Here is an 18,548-nt window from a genome sequence, read left to right on the forward strand (position 1 = left end):
GACGAAATAAATGGCAACATAGTCATAGATTGCTTTGAAAATTTAAAATGTATTCTTTATAAAGTGTTCAGGGCATCTATACAGCAAGGTGTATTCCCCGACCAATTAAAAATAGCTAAAGTTACTCCAATTTACAAAGACGGAAAAAAATCAAATATTAGTAATTATCGCCCTATCTCAGTTCTTTCAACCTTCTCGAAAATTTTAGAAAGAATTATATACAATAGAACATACAAATACCTTAATCTAAATAAACTTCTATATAAAAATCAATTCGGTTTTAAAAAAAATTGTTCAACTGAACAAGCCATTACACAGTTCATTCGTGAAATTTCCAATTCATTTGGTAGATCACAATATACACTAGGTATTTTCATTGACCTATCAAAAGCATTCGACACGGTCGATCACAAAATTCTACTTAAGAAACTCAAATTTTATGGAATTAATGGCAAATTAATAAAATGGTATAAAAGTTATTTGACAAATAGAAAACAATTTGTTTTCTATGGAGATTATTTTCAAAATGAAAAATTAATTGACATAAAATGTGGTGTTCCACAAGGTTCTATTCTAGGCCCACTTTTGTTTTTAGTCTATATAAATGATTTAAATAAAGCTTCTAACCTTATGAGTATCATGTTTGCGGACGATACTAATTTATTTCTGTCAAACAGTGACATTTATGAGCTTTTTTCAAATATGAATAAAGAACTCAATCACATCTCCAACTGGTTTAAGTGCAACAAGTTAACGTTAAACATTGACAAAACAAAATGGATCCTTTTCCACTCCCTCGCAAAAAAGCGTTTTTTACCAAATAATTTACCTAAACTTTTCATTGATAATATTGAAATAAAAAAGGAGTCGGTCACAAGATTTTTAGGCATTTACATTGATGAAAATATTACATGGAAGTATCATATCGACTTTATTTCTACTAAATTGGCCAAAAGTATTGGAATTCTATATAAGGTCAGATACTATCTAAATAAACAAAATTTAATTCAACTCTACTACTCATTTATACATAGCTATATAAATTATGCCAATATTGTTTGGGGAAGTACCTCTAAAAGTAAGTGACGAAATCTCTACCATCGTCAGAAACACGCCATGCGTTTAATATGTTTTGAAAATCGTTTTTCTCATTCTAATATTTTGTTTAATAACGTTAAAGCACTTAACGTTTACGAACTCAATGTCTATAATATTTTATGTTTTATGTTTCGTTGTAAAAGTGAACAACCATTGTTCATTTTTAAAGATCTTTTTACCCATAAAGCTATAAACAAATATACTTTACGAAATAATAATTTAATAATTGAACCCTTTTGTCAAACAAAGTTTAATCAATTTTGCATAAACTATCGAGCACCGTATTTATGGAACAAAATTGTTGTTCCAAATTTTGATTTGTCAATTTCGTTTTCTGTTTTTAAAACTAAATTAAAAAACTTTATTCTTTCTACTGACAATATATATAAATATTTTTGAAATGTAAAATTATTTTCTGTTTTTGTTTATTCTACATTGTTAATAATTATTAAATCAATTGTATTTTTATTATATTATATATACACGTTTGGTATATTTTATATGGTTCTGACGACAAGATCTTTTGGATCTTCTTTCAGATACCAAGTTTATGTATTGTTATATTGTTATATTACGATTAATAATTGTAAACTAAAAAAAAAAAAAAAAGTCTGCTATTATTAAAATGGACAGATTTTTGATCCCTTCTACAAGGCGGCCTTCTAGCGCCATGAGCCTAAGTGATGAAGAGCAAGTCTGTGAAGGCACTACCAGCCGGGAAGTCAGCCCGTTAACACAGGAAAATGTCGCTTCTTTAGCCAGGACTGACATATCCAGTCAGGGGGACAACCAGATTGCTCATAACAGCGGAACCAGCAGGACCAGCTTGTCCGAGCCCCTGCCCTTTGTCTTACAGTACATCAAATCCTACTTTGGACCAGGCAAAGACAGTTTGAAGATGAAGTGCAAGGCCACAATGTGCAACAAGGAGATCAGCTACGCAGCGTCCTCTTACAACAACCTCAAGGTCCACTACAAAACACAGCACCCTCTGGATTATCCGGCCTTCGTTGCTGCCCTGAGCGCCGGCTCCAAGCGTGGCAGACACTCTTCTGGAGCAAGGTATATTTAATTTTAATAGTTACAGGTTTCTTTAGTATAATATCTCCAGTATTAATGTATCTGATGTATAATATCTTCCGTATACAGGTATCTGTTGTATAATATCTTCAGTATACAGGTATCTGTTGTAAAAAAGACTTCAGTATACAGGTATCTGTTGTATAATATCTTCAGTATACAGGTATCTGTTGTAAAATATCTTCAGTATACAGTTATCTGTTGTGTTGTATAATAACTTCAGTACACAGGTATCTGTTCAACAGATACCTGTGTACTGAAGTTATTATTCAACAAATACCTGTATACTGAAGATATTTTACAACAGATACCTGTATACTGAAGATATTTTACAACAGATGCCTGTGTACTGAAGTTATTATACAACAGATACCTGTATACAGAACATATTTTACAACAGATTCTGTTGTAAAATATGTTAAATGTTATATGATAAAAAATTTTTATCAGCAACTTCACATGTTTTATGTTACAGAATTTCCCATTTAATATGAAAAGGGAACAATTTTTTTCTGTACATGTTTGTAAAAAGGTTCGATTAAGAGCTGGATCCTTAACTTCGGATATGGATCTATATCAAAAAGTTTCAGATCTGGAACACTGATAGTAAGAAAGTCTCTTTAAATAGGTTTGTTGTAAATTTTTTCTTTTTTTTCAGTGACACTTCAGAAGGCGGGGTCCTTCCTCCTGCGAAGAAACAAAACAGCATCGAGTACGCTTTGAAAGAGAAACTTGACCAGAAAAAGGCCCTTAATCTCTACTATAACTTCTTCATCAAAGACATTGTGCCCGCTCACCTGACAGACTCTCCTGCCTTGAGGGATTTTTTGAAACTGCTGAATCCAAACTTCATTGTCCCTTCCAGGAGGAAGCTCAGCAGGGACATAGCCGTGAGAGGAGAGGAGGCCAAATGCATCCTGACCAATCTCCTGGCAAAAGTCAGCTATGTGGCGACCAAAGCAGACAGCTGGAGCGCCCACAACAGGGCCTTTATTGGAATGACAGTGCATTATATTGACCCTGTCAACCTCGTCAGAAAAAATGCTATCCTGGGCATAAAGGAGATAAAAGTCCAGCAAACTGGTGCCTACCTCGCCAGGGTCATGCTCGACCTGCACCAGGAGTTCGGCATCTCCACTAAGGTCATCAGCACAACAACTGACAATGGTGCTAACTATGTTGCCGCCTGCAAGATCCTGCTGGGTGGAGATGCAGAGGAGGGTGAAGAGGAGTTTGAAGAGGTAGGCTAATCGTTATTGTAAAAAAAAAAAATTCAATGATTTAATTTCAAAGTTTCACTTTTGCTTATTGAACAGCCCAGATTGAGTAAGAAATGTTGCTAAAATGAAAAGATTTAATCAATTAAAATTTGATTAGTATTGAAATTATTTTAAGACAGGAATCTATACATTTGATAAAAAACCATACCCCCCCTTCCCCTTTGTGAACTTTTTTCCCCTTTTATATTTAAAAAAAATATATATTTGTATATGGTTCTGGGACCATATTCCCCCTGCACCCGGGGTATTTCCCAATATATAGACCCCTGATTTAAGAAGAGCTCATCCAATAAGAAATTTATTTGAATGTGGATTTCATCCATTTCTTTTTGAAAGAAATAGATTAGTTTAAACTATTTTAAATGTTGTTATTACCATACATATTAGTTATTATTACCTTATTATTTATTTATTTTCTAATTCACTAATGAATTCAGGAGGATTGTGACCCTGACCTTGACTCTGATGAGGCTGTTGTCATGACCATCTTGGTGGAGGACCTCCTGGAGGAGTGGATGGATGATGAGGTCTGCAAAGAGCTGCCCAAGCACCGCCGCTGTGCAGCCCACACAGTCAACTTGATGGCAACATCAGACATTAGCAAGGTGAGTTTTTACACTTAAGTTTTAATAGAATATTTTAAGTTAAGTTAAGTATTATTTAATTATTTGTTACTAACTCTAACTTATCAATTTTTAAACGTAATTTTAAATGTTAATATAATTTCTAAGGTGCCAGGCTGGAACTATGGTGGGAGGGCTCCCTTCACTAAGACAGATGGCAAGGCACAGGGATTGTGGAATTGTCAGAACAGGAGGACAGTGGCGGCCAATCAGATCAAGGAGGCCATCGGTAAAAAGCTTCAGACACCAGGGGTGACACGCTGGAACTCATACTACGATTCCTGTGCTGCTCTGCTTGAGGTGCTGGAGGACCGAGATATGATGGAAAAGCTGAATGCTGTAATGCTTAAGCAAAGCTTGCCTTATTTGTACAGTACTGATAAGGACCTGCTCGCTCAGTACTGCAAGATAATGAAACCGGTTGCAACATGCCTGGACACCCTGCAGTCTGAAGTGAATGCCTATATGGGCATTCTCCTGCCTACTATTAAGCTGATGAAGGACCAAGTAGCAGGCTTGAGGAGGGATAACAGCATTGTTGAGGGGCAGGCGTTGATAACATACCTGCTGGAGAACCCTCAAAATCCACGTGTGGCCTTGAAGGGGAGGTTTGAGAAGATGTTTGAGGATAAGGACCTTCTAGTGGCCACTGCCCTCCACCCCCATTTCAAGCTAAGTGTGGTTGGGTATCTTAACCCAGCCTTGAAAGGTGACATCAAGAGGCAAATTGACAGACAGATGGTGATCAGGGCCAGCCCTGGAGAAGAGACTGGTGGAGAGACTGACCAGATGCAGAAAGAAGATGAGGAGGACCCCTTCAAGTACATGAGGGACGACGACGATCTGTTGGCAAGAAAGGGTGTCCTTGAGGAGGACATTGAAAAAGCTTACGATGAGTGGAACAGAATCAGAGTGAACAGTAAACTACGTGTCTCTTATGACCAGTTCCCCCTGCTCCACAGAGTTGCCTGGTTGGATATGTTCCTCAAGTACAACACCCCCCTCCCCTCCTCCACAGCTGTGGAGAGGCTGTTCAGTAGTGGTTCAGATATCTTGAGGCCTAAGCGGTCGAACCTGACAGCCGACAACTTTGAAAAACTTGTTTTTATCAAGGGTAACCTTCCCTTGCTTTCTTAAAATAAATTTTTTGTACGTTTTCTTTTTACAACTTTCTAAAATTTGTTGGAAAAATTACCATTCTCTTTTTTGTCGAAATTTTCTAATGCAAAAATTTTTGTTGTTATTTTTTTTATATGCTGGACAGCAATTTTTCTATATACCACCATGGCATACTGCTTTGGGTGACAAGATAAACTATAAGATGCATTTAGTTATTTATGTTTTTGATATTTTGAGATAATTATGATCGGAACATGCATTTTGGAGGTCAACATGTTAAAAAAAAACCTCAGAGGAAATTTTTTTATTCTGGAATTTTTTAACATTAATACACAAGATCATTTCTAGTTCTATCTACCGAAAATTATTCTTGCTTGACTCGTCATTCAGTAAAGTCACATCCTTTTCCCATCCGGAAAAATCGTCTAGTTTTTTCACTGCACTTTAATCCTTTAAAACTCTTTCCATCTTCATGTTTTCCTGACTCATTTAACCTACAACTTTTCAAGTTTTTTTGTCAGTAGTTTTCTTTTAACTCTTTTCTTTGTTTTCTAGTCTCCCAAATTAGTAGTGGTTGCTTGCAGCCTTATTGAGAGTGAATTAGTTTTAAAGTAAACAAACATACTAATGTGTCTTACATATAGATATAGATTTAAAAAATCTAAGTGAATAAGCACAAATCATGCAGACCACAAATCACACTGTTTATTGTTATTACATTTTTGCCTTTAAATTACCCAAATTTGGGTAAATGCTTTATCATAGAGTGGATAGGTGTTGAACTTGCTTGATTTTGGCTATATCTTGAGCAAGATATGGTGACCGGGCTTGTACTGTGAATTCTAAGTATAGGCAAACGTATGAAATACACAATGTGCGCCAAAGGCCTCAAAAAGTACTTTTAAGCATGCTAAACATACGATTTCCAGCTGATGCGGCAATGAATACTTGTTTACTGGCCTTTAAATGATTAGTCATTATAACCTCTAGATTACTTTTAGAAGTTATGAACAATAGCTGGTGCAGTTGACCAACAGTGTCATACATTGTATATGCGACTGTTGTGCATAACTTTGCACTTATCTACTTTAAAAGATATGAGCCATGTGTGTAACCACTTTAATGCTTCGTAGGTGTTGTTTTAGAGTGGTCTGCATACATTTTGAAATTGTGTAGAACTTTGTCAATTAGATCATTTATGTAGATGAGAACGAAGTTTTAAATGAGGCTAGTATAAGTTTTAAAAAAAAAATTAACTTTAAAATATATGCGACAAAGAACTGCCGATAAGATCACTAGCGTCAGAACTGCCACAAGCCTTAATCTTAGTGCTAATTATCAAAAGCAACCTGTCACAAATTTACAAAACAGCGCTCTTCAATTTAACTATTCTCCATATTCATTATACCATATATGTAAAAGAGGCAAAAATTCTTGTAAAAGAGGCTAGTAAAGGTATCATAACAAGGTCTATTGTTTAATAGTATATGGAGAATATGTTCAACTTTTAGTCCCGTATTAAATTCCCTGGCGCACAAAGTTTGTACCGGACTAATGCTGATATAGAAAATTGGTTTTGATTGTGCCCCAGGATAATCTATTTAAAAGTAACAACAACCAGATTATTAGAATATACTTAATTTTAATATGTTATAGTAATTTGCTTAGTTCCTCTTGAACTATACTTTTCAAAGATGATAATAAACAATTTGTTTGGCGAAACCTGAAATAATAGTCAAATAGTTACCTCTTATTTTGGAAAGGAAACAAAATAAGTAGTTATTGCAGAATATAAATCAAATATGAATTTTATCAAAAATATAAAACCATTGATTGTACTTCTTCTATTGGAAGACGGTTCAATAAAGGAAATTGAAGTACAACATATTATAAATTTAACTATGATGACGGGTGACAAATGAAAAATGAAGCTGGATTTTAAGACAACTTCTTTAAGGTATAATGTAAAACAAAAAGGTTTAAAAAAGTTTTTATATTTTTGTTTTTAAATATTTTATATTTATAAAAATGAATGAAAAATAAATTTAGAAAACATGTAAATGAATTTTATTCAAATTGCAGAAATGTTGGTAAAGAGCTTACGCATTTTAAAATTGCGTAGTTTAAATTTACGCTGCAAGATAATTAAACATGTTAAGAGTAAATCTGGCAAAAAGTTTGATAAAAATGGGGGGAAAGCTGAAAAAATGAGCAAGTTGAGGAAAGAATAAAAAAATGACCAAGACAAAGGCTCAAACTTATATTTTACTAAAAAGACTGAGTTTCTCAAAACAAACAGCTAAAAAGTGAAACTGTACTTAACAACACAATAAAAAAATAAAAATAAAAATTAAACCAAGAAAAAAATGAAGATTCCAAAAATTTCAGACTAGCAAAAAGCAATTGCTAGGTAATTCAGGTAATACTCTAATGTATGTAGGCAGTGTTTGTGGTGAGGCATCGGGAAGAATTTTTTTTCACGTATAGTGAAAAAAAATCCTTCCCGATTTGAGGCCATAATGAAACTTTGTCGGGGGAAGAAGGTGGAAGGGGACATAATTTCTGAGCTATGGATGTATGTGTAAAATCACAGTTTGTTAGAGCGCACTTTTTCTCCAGTTTTTTTGTTTATATTTGCCATTTCAATCAGGTATTTTGTTATGGTAATATGACGCTATATAACATTTTTGGTATCCACAAGGACATTGACTAAGAATATGAAAAACAGTTTTCAAAAAATTATTAGTCATTTAAACTATCTGATATAATTTATATGATTGAAGGAGTGCTTATCAGATATAATCTTGTATTGCGTTTTATCATATATAATCTATTTGAAAAAAAATGGTAAAGAAAACTGTTCAATCTTCTACTATAGATTGTGGACACCCTAATAACCTCCTTTTTGTTGCGTTGGTGTCCTACCCGCACAAAGATGATTACAAAAATAATATCTTATTCAATTAAAATAGTGCTCTAGAATAAACTTGCAATTTTTTTCAAACGTTAGTTTGATATAGGGACGTGGTGGAACCTGAAAAGTAAGTACGAATTTCCAGAAGAGGGGCCCGGTGAAGTACTTTTAACGAGAGACAAATAAACGATCAAGGAAAATTATATTTATACTAAAAAAAGTTTTTTATAAATACAAAGTATTACGTAACTCATTTGTATCAGCATAGTTTTTTATTATGTCTGAATGCGTTAAATTTTACATTTTCTTGTACTGTTTATCTTGTATAGAACTGCAACGGAGGAGAATACAGCATCTAACATAGTCTTCTGCTTTTAATTGTAATGGTGAGGAAAGAAGGCAAAGTTTTGTATCCTTCTCAGCAGCCTTTCTGTAGATCTCCACAAAATCAACCATTTCAGTAGAGAGTTCATTTAAACAGATACCAATTTTGATTTTTTCAAGCACTGATTGAATTTTTTCTGCTGAATTAGAGTTTTGAAAATTATGAAACTTATGACTGATATCTTCAAATTATGACTGATATCTTCACTCATATTGAAAATAATGACTGATCATAGTAAAAATTATGACTGATATCTTCACTCATATTCTTCAATAAAAAGGTGTCTAAGCTTACAAAAATTTTCCGTTGCGAAGAAAATTTGTAAACAAGAACAGCAACTGCTGAATCCACTGCAGTATAAAACACTTCTGCTATCCACTGATCTTTAGCCTGAGTAAGCCGCTCATCTTCTGTTTCACCAAAGTCCAGTCGTTTCTTTCTGAGAGTTCTTTTCTCAACAAATGTTTGCTGTTCAAGCTGAGCTTCAGTTGCAACTTTAACAGCAGATAAAATATCATTTTGGTCAGCACTGTCCCTTAGAACTTCAAGGTTTTCCAGTGATACATCGACAGACATTATATATCCTTGAAAAATTTTATTTAGGGACCCAAGATAGTAAAAATTTCTTTGAAGAGACACTTAAATAAAAGAAAGTAAAAATTTCTTTGTATGGTACTCAAACGAACATTGTGGGTAGCAGCCAGTTCAAGAGACTGATTCACATCCTCAAGAAGATATTTGCACTTCTCAAATATATTATTTCGTTTCCTTGAGTTTCCGTAATAAAAAGTCTTTAATTTCTGCACATCACCAGGCTTGTTTTCTGTTACAAAAAGATTAACAGAAACAGCAGAAGATTTTGCACAAGCTTTCATAACTAGATTTATTCAATGAGATCCACAATAAATATACTATTGCCATAGAAGAATACTGCCTCAAATGTGTTACAACTCCTTTGTTTATTACTTGCATATTGCTCGCACCATCATAAGGCAAACCCACACACTTTTGAATATCTACGTTATTTAATTTGAGTTCAGATTTTTTTTACTTAATCCTTCACCAGTAGTAGTTTCAGTTTTAACCATTGAAATCAGACGTAATACAATCGAAGTTTACTCGCAGAGTGTAATATCAGTGGTGCCATCAACTGAGAGTGAAAAAAATACTGAATTATTTACCTCTTCTGAAAAATCCTTCTTGACCATCTGAGTCATAGCATGAATTAGCTTGTTTTGTGTATAATAAGAAAGAAACGTAATTCTAGCACCACTTCCAGCAGATTGTTTTTGAGTACTGCAAATGTTTGAAAGTTTTTCATTCAGCACCTCATCATAATGACTGAGTAAATTTAACAAATTTAGAAATTTACCCGCACCACAATGAAAGACTTCACTTTTTTCAGAGTCATTGTAAAAGTTGGCTTCCTCATTTCCACGTAAAGAAATACTCTCTCTCTAATCAAATGCCGAATAGCATCAATAACTTGTATTAGGTATTGATGTAGTTTCTCCACTTCTTTAAGTTTTTTATTCAGATGTCTCATGGTTTCAATATTGTGTCCTCTCTTGACCCAAAGCATAAACAAACAATGCAAAAAATTTTGTCTAGTGATAGAGCCATGACCTTTTGTGCACAACTTGAATGTCTTTAACTTTAACTGATTCAGTGTAATACTTAGATAACCTCGAATGATTTGTGGGTTGATTAGACCCTAAAAAAATAAATTGCTTTTTTATCAATCATCCTTTCATTTTTCAGTTCTAGAAATTTAGCTGGATCATTTTCATTGACATTTACAACGTTGTCTGATTGTTTGTGAATAATCTTTTCTGCTAGAGTTAGGTCTGCCACTGCAGTTACAGGCACTTCATAATTACCCATTTCTACAGTCACTCTCTCAATTTCAGTAACGTTTCGGTTTCTGAATGTTTCCGAATATTGTAGTTTTGCTCCTTTATCTGCTGCAATTATTACATCTTGATTACTTTTTTGTTTCTTGTACAGATGATTGGTCACTAACTTCTGTTATTGGCTCTGTTTCAATAATAGGCTTACTTGTGATAATCACAATGGATGTTGATGTTAATTCTACATTCTCTGTTACTGTAAAAGATGTCCCAGCTTTTCTCTGTATTTGTGGCACTTGCACTGACACGAGACCTGCCGTTAACTTTGATTGTTTTGGATCATTACGAGCTGTTTTTAATTCATATTGATGTTTTTGAGCTTTTTTTTCTGCACCAGATTTGTATTTCCATGTTGCCTCTTCCTTTTTTTTTCCTTCATTTCACCTGTAACATAAATAAATATAAAGTTAAAAATACGTCCTATGATGAAACCAGGGCATTGATTTCTTTCGTTTGAGATATAACTACTATCGGTCCATGGAATTTATAAATAGTAGTACTATTTATAAAATCCATGGAGCGATAGGGAGTGGACTGGAGCATATTGAGTAGTAGTGAATGAAAGTAATAACAAAAATTTATTAAACACACAATTTTGTCTATCAAACATATATTAAGCATATTTATTATGACGAACATGATATTAAGCATATTATCAATGCATGAATTTATTTGCAAAGCAAATAAATTCATGCATTTTATATATTTATTGTTTTGAACTTTTCAATAACAATTTTCTCTTTTTTCTGTTGATGGGATGGTTAATTTCATTAGATAAAGAGGAGGCATCGTTTAATCGTTCGTCACTACAATGCTTGTTTTCGGTATTCTTTTCGTTTAGCAATACGTCTGCCTCCATCTTCTTCTGTTTCAGCAGCCCTTGCCTTAACAAATCGTTCTCCTAATTTTTTTAGCCGAGATGCTCGTTGTTCAGCTGATTTATTTGCTCTTGCTCGAATTTTCCGTTCCCTTTCTCAAGCAAGACAAGCTAATTGATCAACTTTAGTTTCTAGCTTTCTTTATTATATTTCTTCTTTATATTTCTTTAGCTTTATACTTTTTTATACTTCTTTAACTTTCTTCTTTATATTTCTATGTTGATAAGATATTTTTTTTTACTTATTTACTTAAAAACTTTAATTATTATTTTTAATTGCTATTTATAAGTAAATTATTAAAGCATTACTTACTTTTTTACAGTATAAAATCAGGTCAACAACGTTTTTCGTTGTTATTATTCAACAGCGATTTTATTTATTTACACTAGACAAAGTTTTTTGTTTTTTGTTTGTTTTTATTTATTTTCTTAACGGTTTCTTTTATTTACGCTAAAATAAAGTTTAGCGTATTTCTTTTATCATTACCGCTAACCTAGTGTTTGCTTTGTGAGAACACCAAACAAACAAACAAACAAACAAACCGACGTGAAAGCAAGTTAAATAAAATGTTGTAAAAAATGCCCTCATAGAAACTTATAGAACTTAAATAAATTTTTTCTCTTTGAGGATTGGGGACCCAGTTTCTTTTTGGGGGCCCAGTTTCCTGAGCTAGAATCAGGGCCCAGTACAAATCCTCGTACCCTCATACTGGGCCACCACGTCCCTGGTTTGACTTCACAAGATGTTTGTCGGCTATCAGTTGTCCCGGAATCTTGCTATTGATTTTTCACTACCTTCCAGACTCGCCAGAGCTCTGATACTTCCAGCATTTGTGTAAATTTAATAAAAGTACATTTTAAAGTTGTTTTCAGAGCCAACTGGAGAACTCCACTTTTTTGAATCTCTTTTTTTTTTTTTGATTTTATTTGATCTTTCAGACGTTACTTTGCTTTTATTTTATTGATAGCATTTGTGTAGTCCCGATGAACATGCATGTTACATTTGTTTCATGGGCAAGGGGGGTCGTAGCCTAATTTTTTTTCTTTAATATTTTGTTTTTCTTTAAAGTTTGGGTTTATAACTTTTTAGAAAGAAAGATTTTTTGCAAAAAAGTTTTAAAAAGGCATTTTTTTTGATTTATTTGTTTTAGTGTTAATTATTTTGTCGGGAGGAAATAAGTTAGTGGTCCTGAAAATAATTTACCGTTAAGGAGCCGGGCATATTTGTAGCGATGCTGCTGCTTTTCGCTTCTCTTAATCAGCGTGGTTGTTGTTAGGGCTTAGGGTTGTTATTATTTAACAATTATTCTAGTTAGTCATTTCCAGAAATAACTTTCATTTTGGTTAGAATGGTTTTTTTAACAACAACCGCGCTGAATAAGAGAAGCCAAAATACAAAGCTTAGAATAAAATTGCAAAATGCAGAGCCATTTCCAAAGCAAGAATAATAAACCAAACAGTCTTTTAAAAAAAACTTTTAAATAACTGATGTAAATAACATCAAGAAGAATTTAGAAAAAAAAAAATTAAAGTTAAAAAAGTAAAAGAAATTAACTTGAAAAAAAATTTGTAATTTTTCAAAAACCACAACAACCGCTTATTTTAATTTATTAAATTTAGCGAATTTAGAAAGATGGCTCAAAAAAGTACACTTTCAAATTTAAAATTATATGGTCGATAGTAAAGAAAATTGTCTAGATATTATTTTATCATTTAGATAAAATAACCCTCTAAAAAATGAAGCGTTGATTTGATGTTGATCAACGTTGATTTTGCGTTGACATTAGCGATCAACGGCGATCAACTATAAATGGATGTTGTAGCAACAGCAATGTTATCAACAGCAAATCAACGTTTATTTAAAAACACTGAGCGTTCGTTGATTTACTGTTGACACAAAACAAATTTATTGAGCTGTTTTCTAACAGCAATTTGCTGAGCAAACAGCATGTTCTGCTGGGATTTTTTTGTTATTTTTGGTGGTAATAAAACGTTTGTTCAAATTTTAATTATATTACGGTACCGTAATATAAATAAAACCTTTATAGATGGATAGAATAAATGGATAGATAAAACCTATGAAATGAATATAAACTTTATTGAAAAACATATATTTTGTTAAGTAATTATATTTTCAGTTCTTGAATAAAGATTATCCTAATGAAATTAGGGTAGTTCTTTAACTATTTGAAGATAATAGAACATCTTAATATAAAAATTTTAACAATTTAAAATGAAAAAGTCACAACTTGGCAGCAATTTGGCTTATTAATGCTTATTATAATAACATTGCTATTATCATAGCAAATTAGTAATATTTACGACTGCAAGTATTTGCCTGATAAATTCTGACTGCAAACTTAAATCATATAGTACAAAATGCAATTTAAATTGGTTTTTTCTGTATAAGAATAATAATTCCTTAATTTTTTTTTTCTTTTATGATGTAATAAAATAAAAACTATAATGCCTAAATGTGACAGAAGCCTATACATGAGAGAATTTATAAAAGAAAAATGAGATACTGAAAAAAGAATAAAATATCTTCTTGAAGAGTGCAATATTGTTGGTAGATGGAATTGCTTTCATCTAGATTTAGACATTCAAAAGATTTTTGAAGTTTCTGAAGATGTGCACAGCGATATATTTATGATTTCAATCACTTTGCCTGAAAATAAATTTTGTTTAAGTAAAGTTGAATCTTATTATGGTGATGTTGACAACATTGCAGTTGAAAATAGTTTATACAGTAGTGTTGATATTCTAACTTCAACAAAAAATTTTTTATATGAGTGGTCATTAAAATACTGTATAAAATATGATGCTTTAAATGCACTTTTATTTCACTTAAATAAATTTACTCCATCTATACCAAAACGCAGGCAGACATTACAAAAATCTCTTCAAAAAGTTAATGTTTTATATGTCAGTGGAGGCGATTATATATATCTTAGAGTTGAAAGTGCAATTGGTTATTATATATCAACAGTTGGAAATAAGGAAAAGCTTGATCTAATTGTAAGTATTTATGGTGCACCTATGTACAATAGTAAAAAGACTTCCATTTGGCCTATACTATTTACAATAAACAGAAAAGGACCATATGCTGTTGAGTACTTTGAAGATTTTATTCTTGAAATGAAAAAATTTCAAACTAATGGGTATAAACAGCTGCATGTGACTATTAAACTTCGCACTGGCATGGCTTTAAAAATAATTTGTATAAAGAAGAAGGTCACCAACTTGACAAGAGTCTTTCTCCGCTTGTTCGGTTAAATTTCCCAATGGTAACTGGATTTCCATTGGACTATATGCACCTTATATGTCTTGGGGTAATTAAAAAACTTCTAATAAACTGGTGTAAAGGTCCCCGATGTATTAGAATAAGTCAATCTGTTAAAGACAGTATTTCAAATGAACTCATAAATTTACGAAGTTATCCACCATCCAATTTTCAATGTAGACCACACTCTTTAAATGAACTTGAGAAGTGAAAAGTAACCGAGTTTTGATTCTTTCTGCTTTATGCTGGACCTGTTGTTTCAAAAAGGAAAAATAAATAAAACTAACTATGACTTTTTTATTTCTCTTTCAATTGCTATGCACATACTGCTTTCTGATAAAATGGTGAAAAATGAATTGTTGCATTTGCTAAATAGTTGCTTATATGGTTTAATTAGAGAAGTACAAATTTTGTATGGGGAGATCTTGGTAACATACAATGTTCATAGCATGATTCATTTAGCTGATGATTGTGTTAACTTTGGGGAGAGTCTTGATCATCTATCAGCTTTTCCTTTTGAAAACTTTTTGAGTTGAATTAAAAAAATGGTGCGAAAAATCACATCAGACTGTTGCCCAAAAAGTGAATCAACTAGATGAGAGAAAAAAGTTGGATATTTTTCTTAGAGAAAGGAATGGTAAAGAAATTTCTGTCCAAGTGGTAAATAAAAAGATCACATCAAATCTACGAGACAGAGTTTATTTCATTCAAGACAAAGGGTTTATTTTAGTAGAAGAGGTTTTGGTAGATCTTGCAAAATGCAACACTCTAAATCGTCATTCAGTTCGAAAGTTTTTTCCTGATTGTTTTGAAACATCTTATTTAGACATTTGTTATGTAAATTCATTAGCCAACCTAAAAACAATTTTTCTGAAAAAAGAACTTTTGAAAAAAGGCTTGATGATACCTCTTCAAAAAGGTGGTTATGCTTTTTTTTTCTGCTTAGACATTGTGATATTGCTTATGATCACTGATTTCTTGAATTAAAACACAAATTTTGATTATACTTGCAGACCATCAATTTTTAGAGAATGTCTGTGCATGTGTCATTATGTAAAATTTGTTATAAATTTGTCAAATATATAGTTCATTGAATAATTTTAAAGTGAGTTTAATGCATTTTAATTTATAAATTTTTTGTGTGAAACAAATAGCTGGTATGTTTATAGAAATAATAAAATATTTACGCCGGTGTTTTACATTAATAAATATAAAAAGCGTTTTACAAAGTTCATTGTTTTTAATCTCTAATGTATTTTTAATTTTATTTTGTAACTTATATAAGATTGTTTAGAATTAAATTCCACCAGAATATTGAAATGTCATTTGCCATTGTTGAATTTTTAAATGGAAAAATTAAAGTAGTGGTAGTGATTACCAAAAGTTGGATGAAAAATGATGGGAAAACGCTTCTGGAATTTATTTAAAATATCCGCTGCGATTCGTAAAGCTGTCACAACCTTGCAGGCACCAACCTCTGATTGGAAGATATACCCAGCTAGGATTTTATACACTACAGGTTTGCATATTACTATAAAAAAATGTAAAAAATTGAATTAAATACTGAACTGTATGTTTTGACCAGGGCACTGGAGAGGATAAACGTGCTGGTGCAAATTTATTTTGGGCCCCCCTTCACAATATGACTATTCTCTCATTTAATATCACTTATTTTAAATCCAATATTCCAACGGGCATTTGTTTAAATTATATGTTCTGAATGTCATTAGAATGTTTAAAGAAGATTCTTAACAATTTTTTCAATCGTTGACAAAAACATTTTTATTTTGGAGTCTTTATAAAAAAAAGTTTTTTTAACAATGTTTTTAGTTTTTTTTTTAAACTTTTAGTGTTTTTTAAAAACTAAAAAATTCATTAATTTTCATGGGTTTTTCATTAAAATTCATTAATTTTTATGCGGTGCACCAACTGCACCCCATTCTCTCATTTTATTAGATATTGATAAATGATTTTACGTACATAGATTTGTGTTTAGATTTTTATGAAAAAGCTCAGTCACGCTTAGAGAAAACAGCAGATACTTTAAATATTGAAACTGACACCGAAGAGAAAAAAGGGACAAAGCAAAAGTAAATTTTACTAAAATTAGTTTTAAATAAATAAATAATTTTCCAATAAAGAATTACACAAATCATGCACTTTTTTTGTTTAAAAAGTAAAGTTTATATTAAAGGAGAAAGACAGCAATGACATTCTCTGAAAGTGATAAAGATATTGTGGTTGGTGATGAAGAACTATACAGAAGATATTATTTTGATAGCTCAAATAGCCAAAGAACATCTAACGTGATTCTAAATATAGCAGGTTAACTATTTTTGTAAAAGTAACATAATGGTTTGTTAAAATAAACATGCTTATTTTTTTACTGAATTATAAATGTTTTTAAATCGATATCAACTCCCCATTTACACAGTGAAATAGCAAGCTTTTCAGTTGCTGAAAATAACATTGACTTCTCGAAAGAAACTAATCTATCTCAAGGGAAAATGATAATGTCTTCAAATATATTGGTAAAAAAAAAGTCCTAATGTTGCTTTTGTTCTAATTAAAATCTGTGTGCGTGTGGAGTAAAAAAATTAATAGAAATCAGAACTATATGTTATAGAATATATTTGTTGACAAATATTTTATAAATATATGTTTGTTGACAAGTTTAAATAAAAATCACTATATAATGTTTAAAAATTTTGTTTAATTTTTGTAGGTATAATTTATCTATACCTAGGTAGAAAATGGCTCTAAAAATTTAAGACATTTGTCTTGCCAGGGTAAATAAAATTTTCAAGAATGTACATTTCAATGTGTTAATCAAAGTTTTATTTATTTTTTCCGTTTAGGTAATTTTTCATGGTTAATTTTTTACAAAATATTTTACATAAATAATAATAATAATATTATTTATTTTACTACATTTTTTTTTAAGATTTTCAAAACGTTGCGTTGAGTTGGATGGCAAAAATAGATAAAAAGGTACTACTGTTGCTTTTTATTTTAATATCAAGGATTGCATAAGACCCCCACAAATTTTCAAAATTTTGAATCAAATCAGAAAAGTGATTCAAGAGTCAATTTTAAAAATCCATGTATTGAAATTAAGATTAATATTTAATGAAAATTAATATATATTTCATTCATATAGAATGAACATAATATGTATTCTGACCCTTAAGTAATTTTTATTTTTGTAATAATAGATGAGTTCTCTTAGTCGTTGTGGAGGTAATACTCCATATAAATCGGCTTTTGCTTTTGGAAAGTTGTTGATGAGCGAGGATGCTGGGGCCTGTTTTAATGTCTCTGGTGGTTCATTGAAGATAAATTTTAAAACATACACCCTGTATCATATGATAGTGGGTTAGAATGGTTTTATGCATTTTTTTAGATTTTTTTTTTTACAGGAAATATATTTTGTTTGCCCTAGTCAGTCATTTATGTAACTATTTGCTATAATTTCTGCAGTTTAATTTTTTTTTAATTTGATTTGAATTTTTGATTTAGATGCGATTACACGACAGCATCATGATGCAAAAATTTGCGAATGTTGATCAGGCATTTCGAAATTTTTAAGACAATCAGGAACACGACTCAATCAAAAAGTTTTAAAAATGAACAATGCTGCAAACGCTAAATAAATTGTTTGAAAATGTAAATTTTGTGTTAAATTCAATAAAAAACTTTCTTACTTAACGCAGTGCCTACTTTATTTCATTATTCTTTTGAGTTAGCTCTGAATTGCTCTATCAATAAATTTTTTGCTAAATCCTTTATTTACAGCCTGTTTTTTACAAAACAAATTAAGGTATGAGCAATATGTATGAATTTTATATATAAATATTTTATATATGTACATATATACATACATAATATATATATATATATCAATTATTAGAAAATCACTTAACAAACATTTTTTTCAATTAACACAGTGTTTCATCAATAAAAAGACTCATCAGAAATA

The 18,548-nt window shown here is 31.4% G+C and overlaps 2 protein-coding genes across 5 annotated transcripts; both read left to right on the forward strand.

Annotated features, from left to right (window-relative positions):
* Window positions 1-1,701: 1,701 nt before the first annotated feature.
* Window positions 1,702-4,122, forward strand: LOC136087810 (uncharacterized). The gene is made up of 3 exons (XM_065811358.1): window positions 1,702-2,160; window positions 2,837-3,419; window positions 3,896-4,122. Exons 1-3 carry the CDS (start codon window positions 1,724-1,726, stop codon window positions 4,079-4,081), a joined length of 1,206 nt encoding a protein of 401 aa, XP_065667430.1. The 5' UTR covers window positions 1,702-1,723; the 3' UTR covers window positions 4,082-4,122.
* Window positions 4,123-13,081: 8,959 nt separating this feature from the next.
* Window positions 13,082-18,277, forward strand: LOC136087811 (uncharacterized). Of its 4 annotated transcripts, none has more exons than XM_065811360.1 (6): window positions 13,082-16,088; window positions 16,566-16,659; window positions 16,764-16,894; window positions 17,514-17,560; window positions 17,785-17,944; window positions 18,089-18,277. In XM_065811360.1, the coding sequence occupies exons 1-6, from the start codon at window positions 15,965-15,967 to the stop codon at window positions 18,133-18,135; spliced, it is 603 nt and encodes a 200-aa protein (XP_065667432.1). In that variant the 5' UTR covers window positions 13,082-15,964; the 3' UTR covers window positions 18,136-18,277. The 4 variants fall into 4 exon arrangements, with proteins under 4 accessions (XP_065667432.1, XP_065667433.1, XP_065667431.1 ...); XM_065811361.1 differs by having other exon boundaries at window positions 13,101-13,268; window positions 17,785-17,940; XM_065811359.1 differs by having other exon boundaries at window positions 13,168-16,088; window positions 17,785-17,940.
* The last annotated feature ends 271 nt before the right edge of the window (window positions 18,278-18,548 follow it).

Source organism: Hydra vulgaris, chromosome 12, assembly GCF_038396675.1.
Source record: "Hydra vulgaris chromosome 12, alternate assembly HydraT2T_AEP".
Classification (NCBI taxonomy): Eukaryota; Metazoa; Cnidaria; class Hydrozoa; order Anthoathecata; family Hydridae; genus Hydra; species Hydra vulgaris.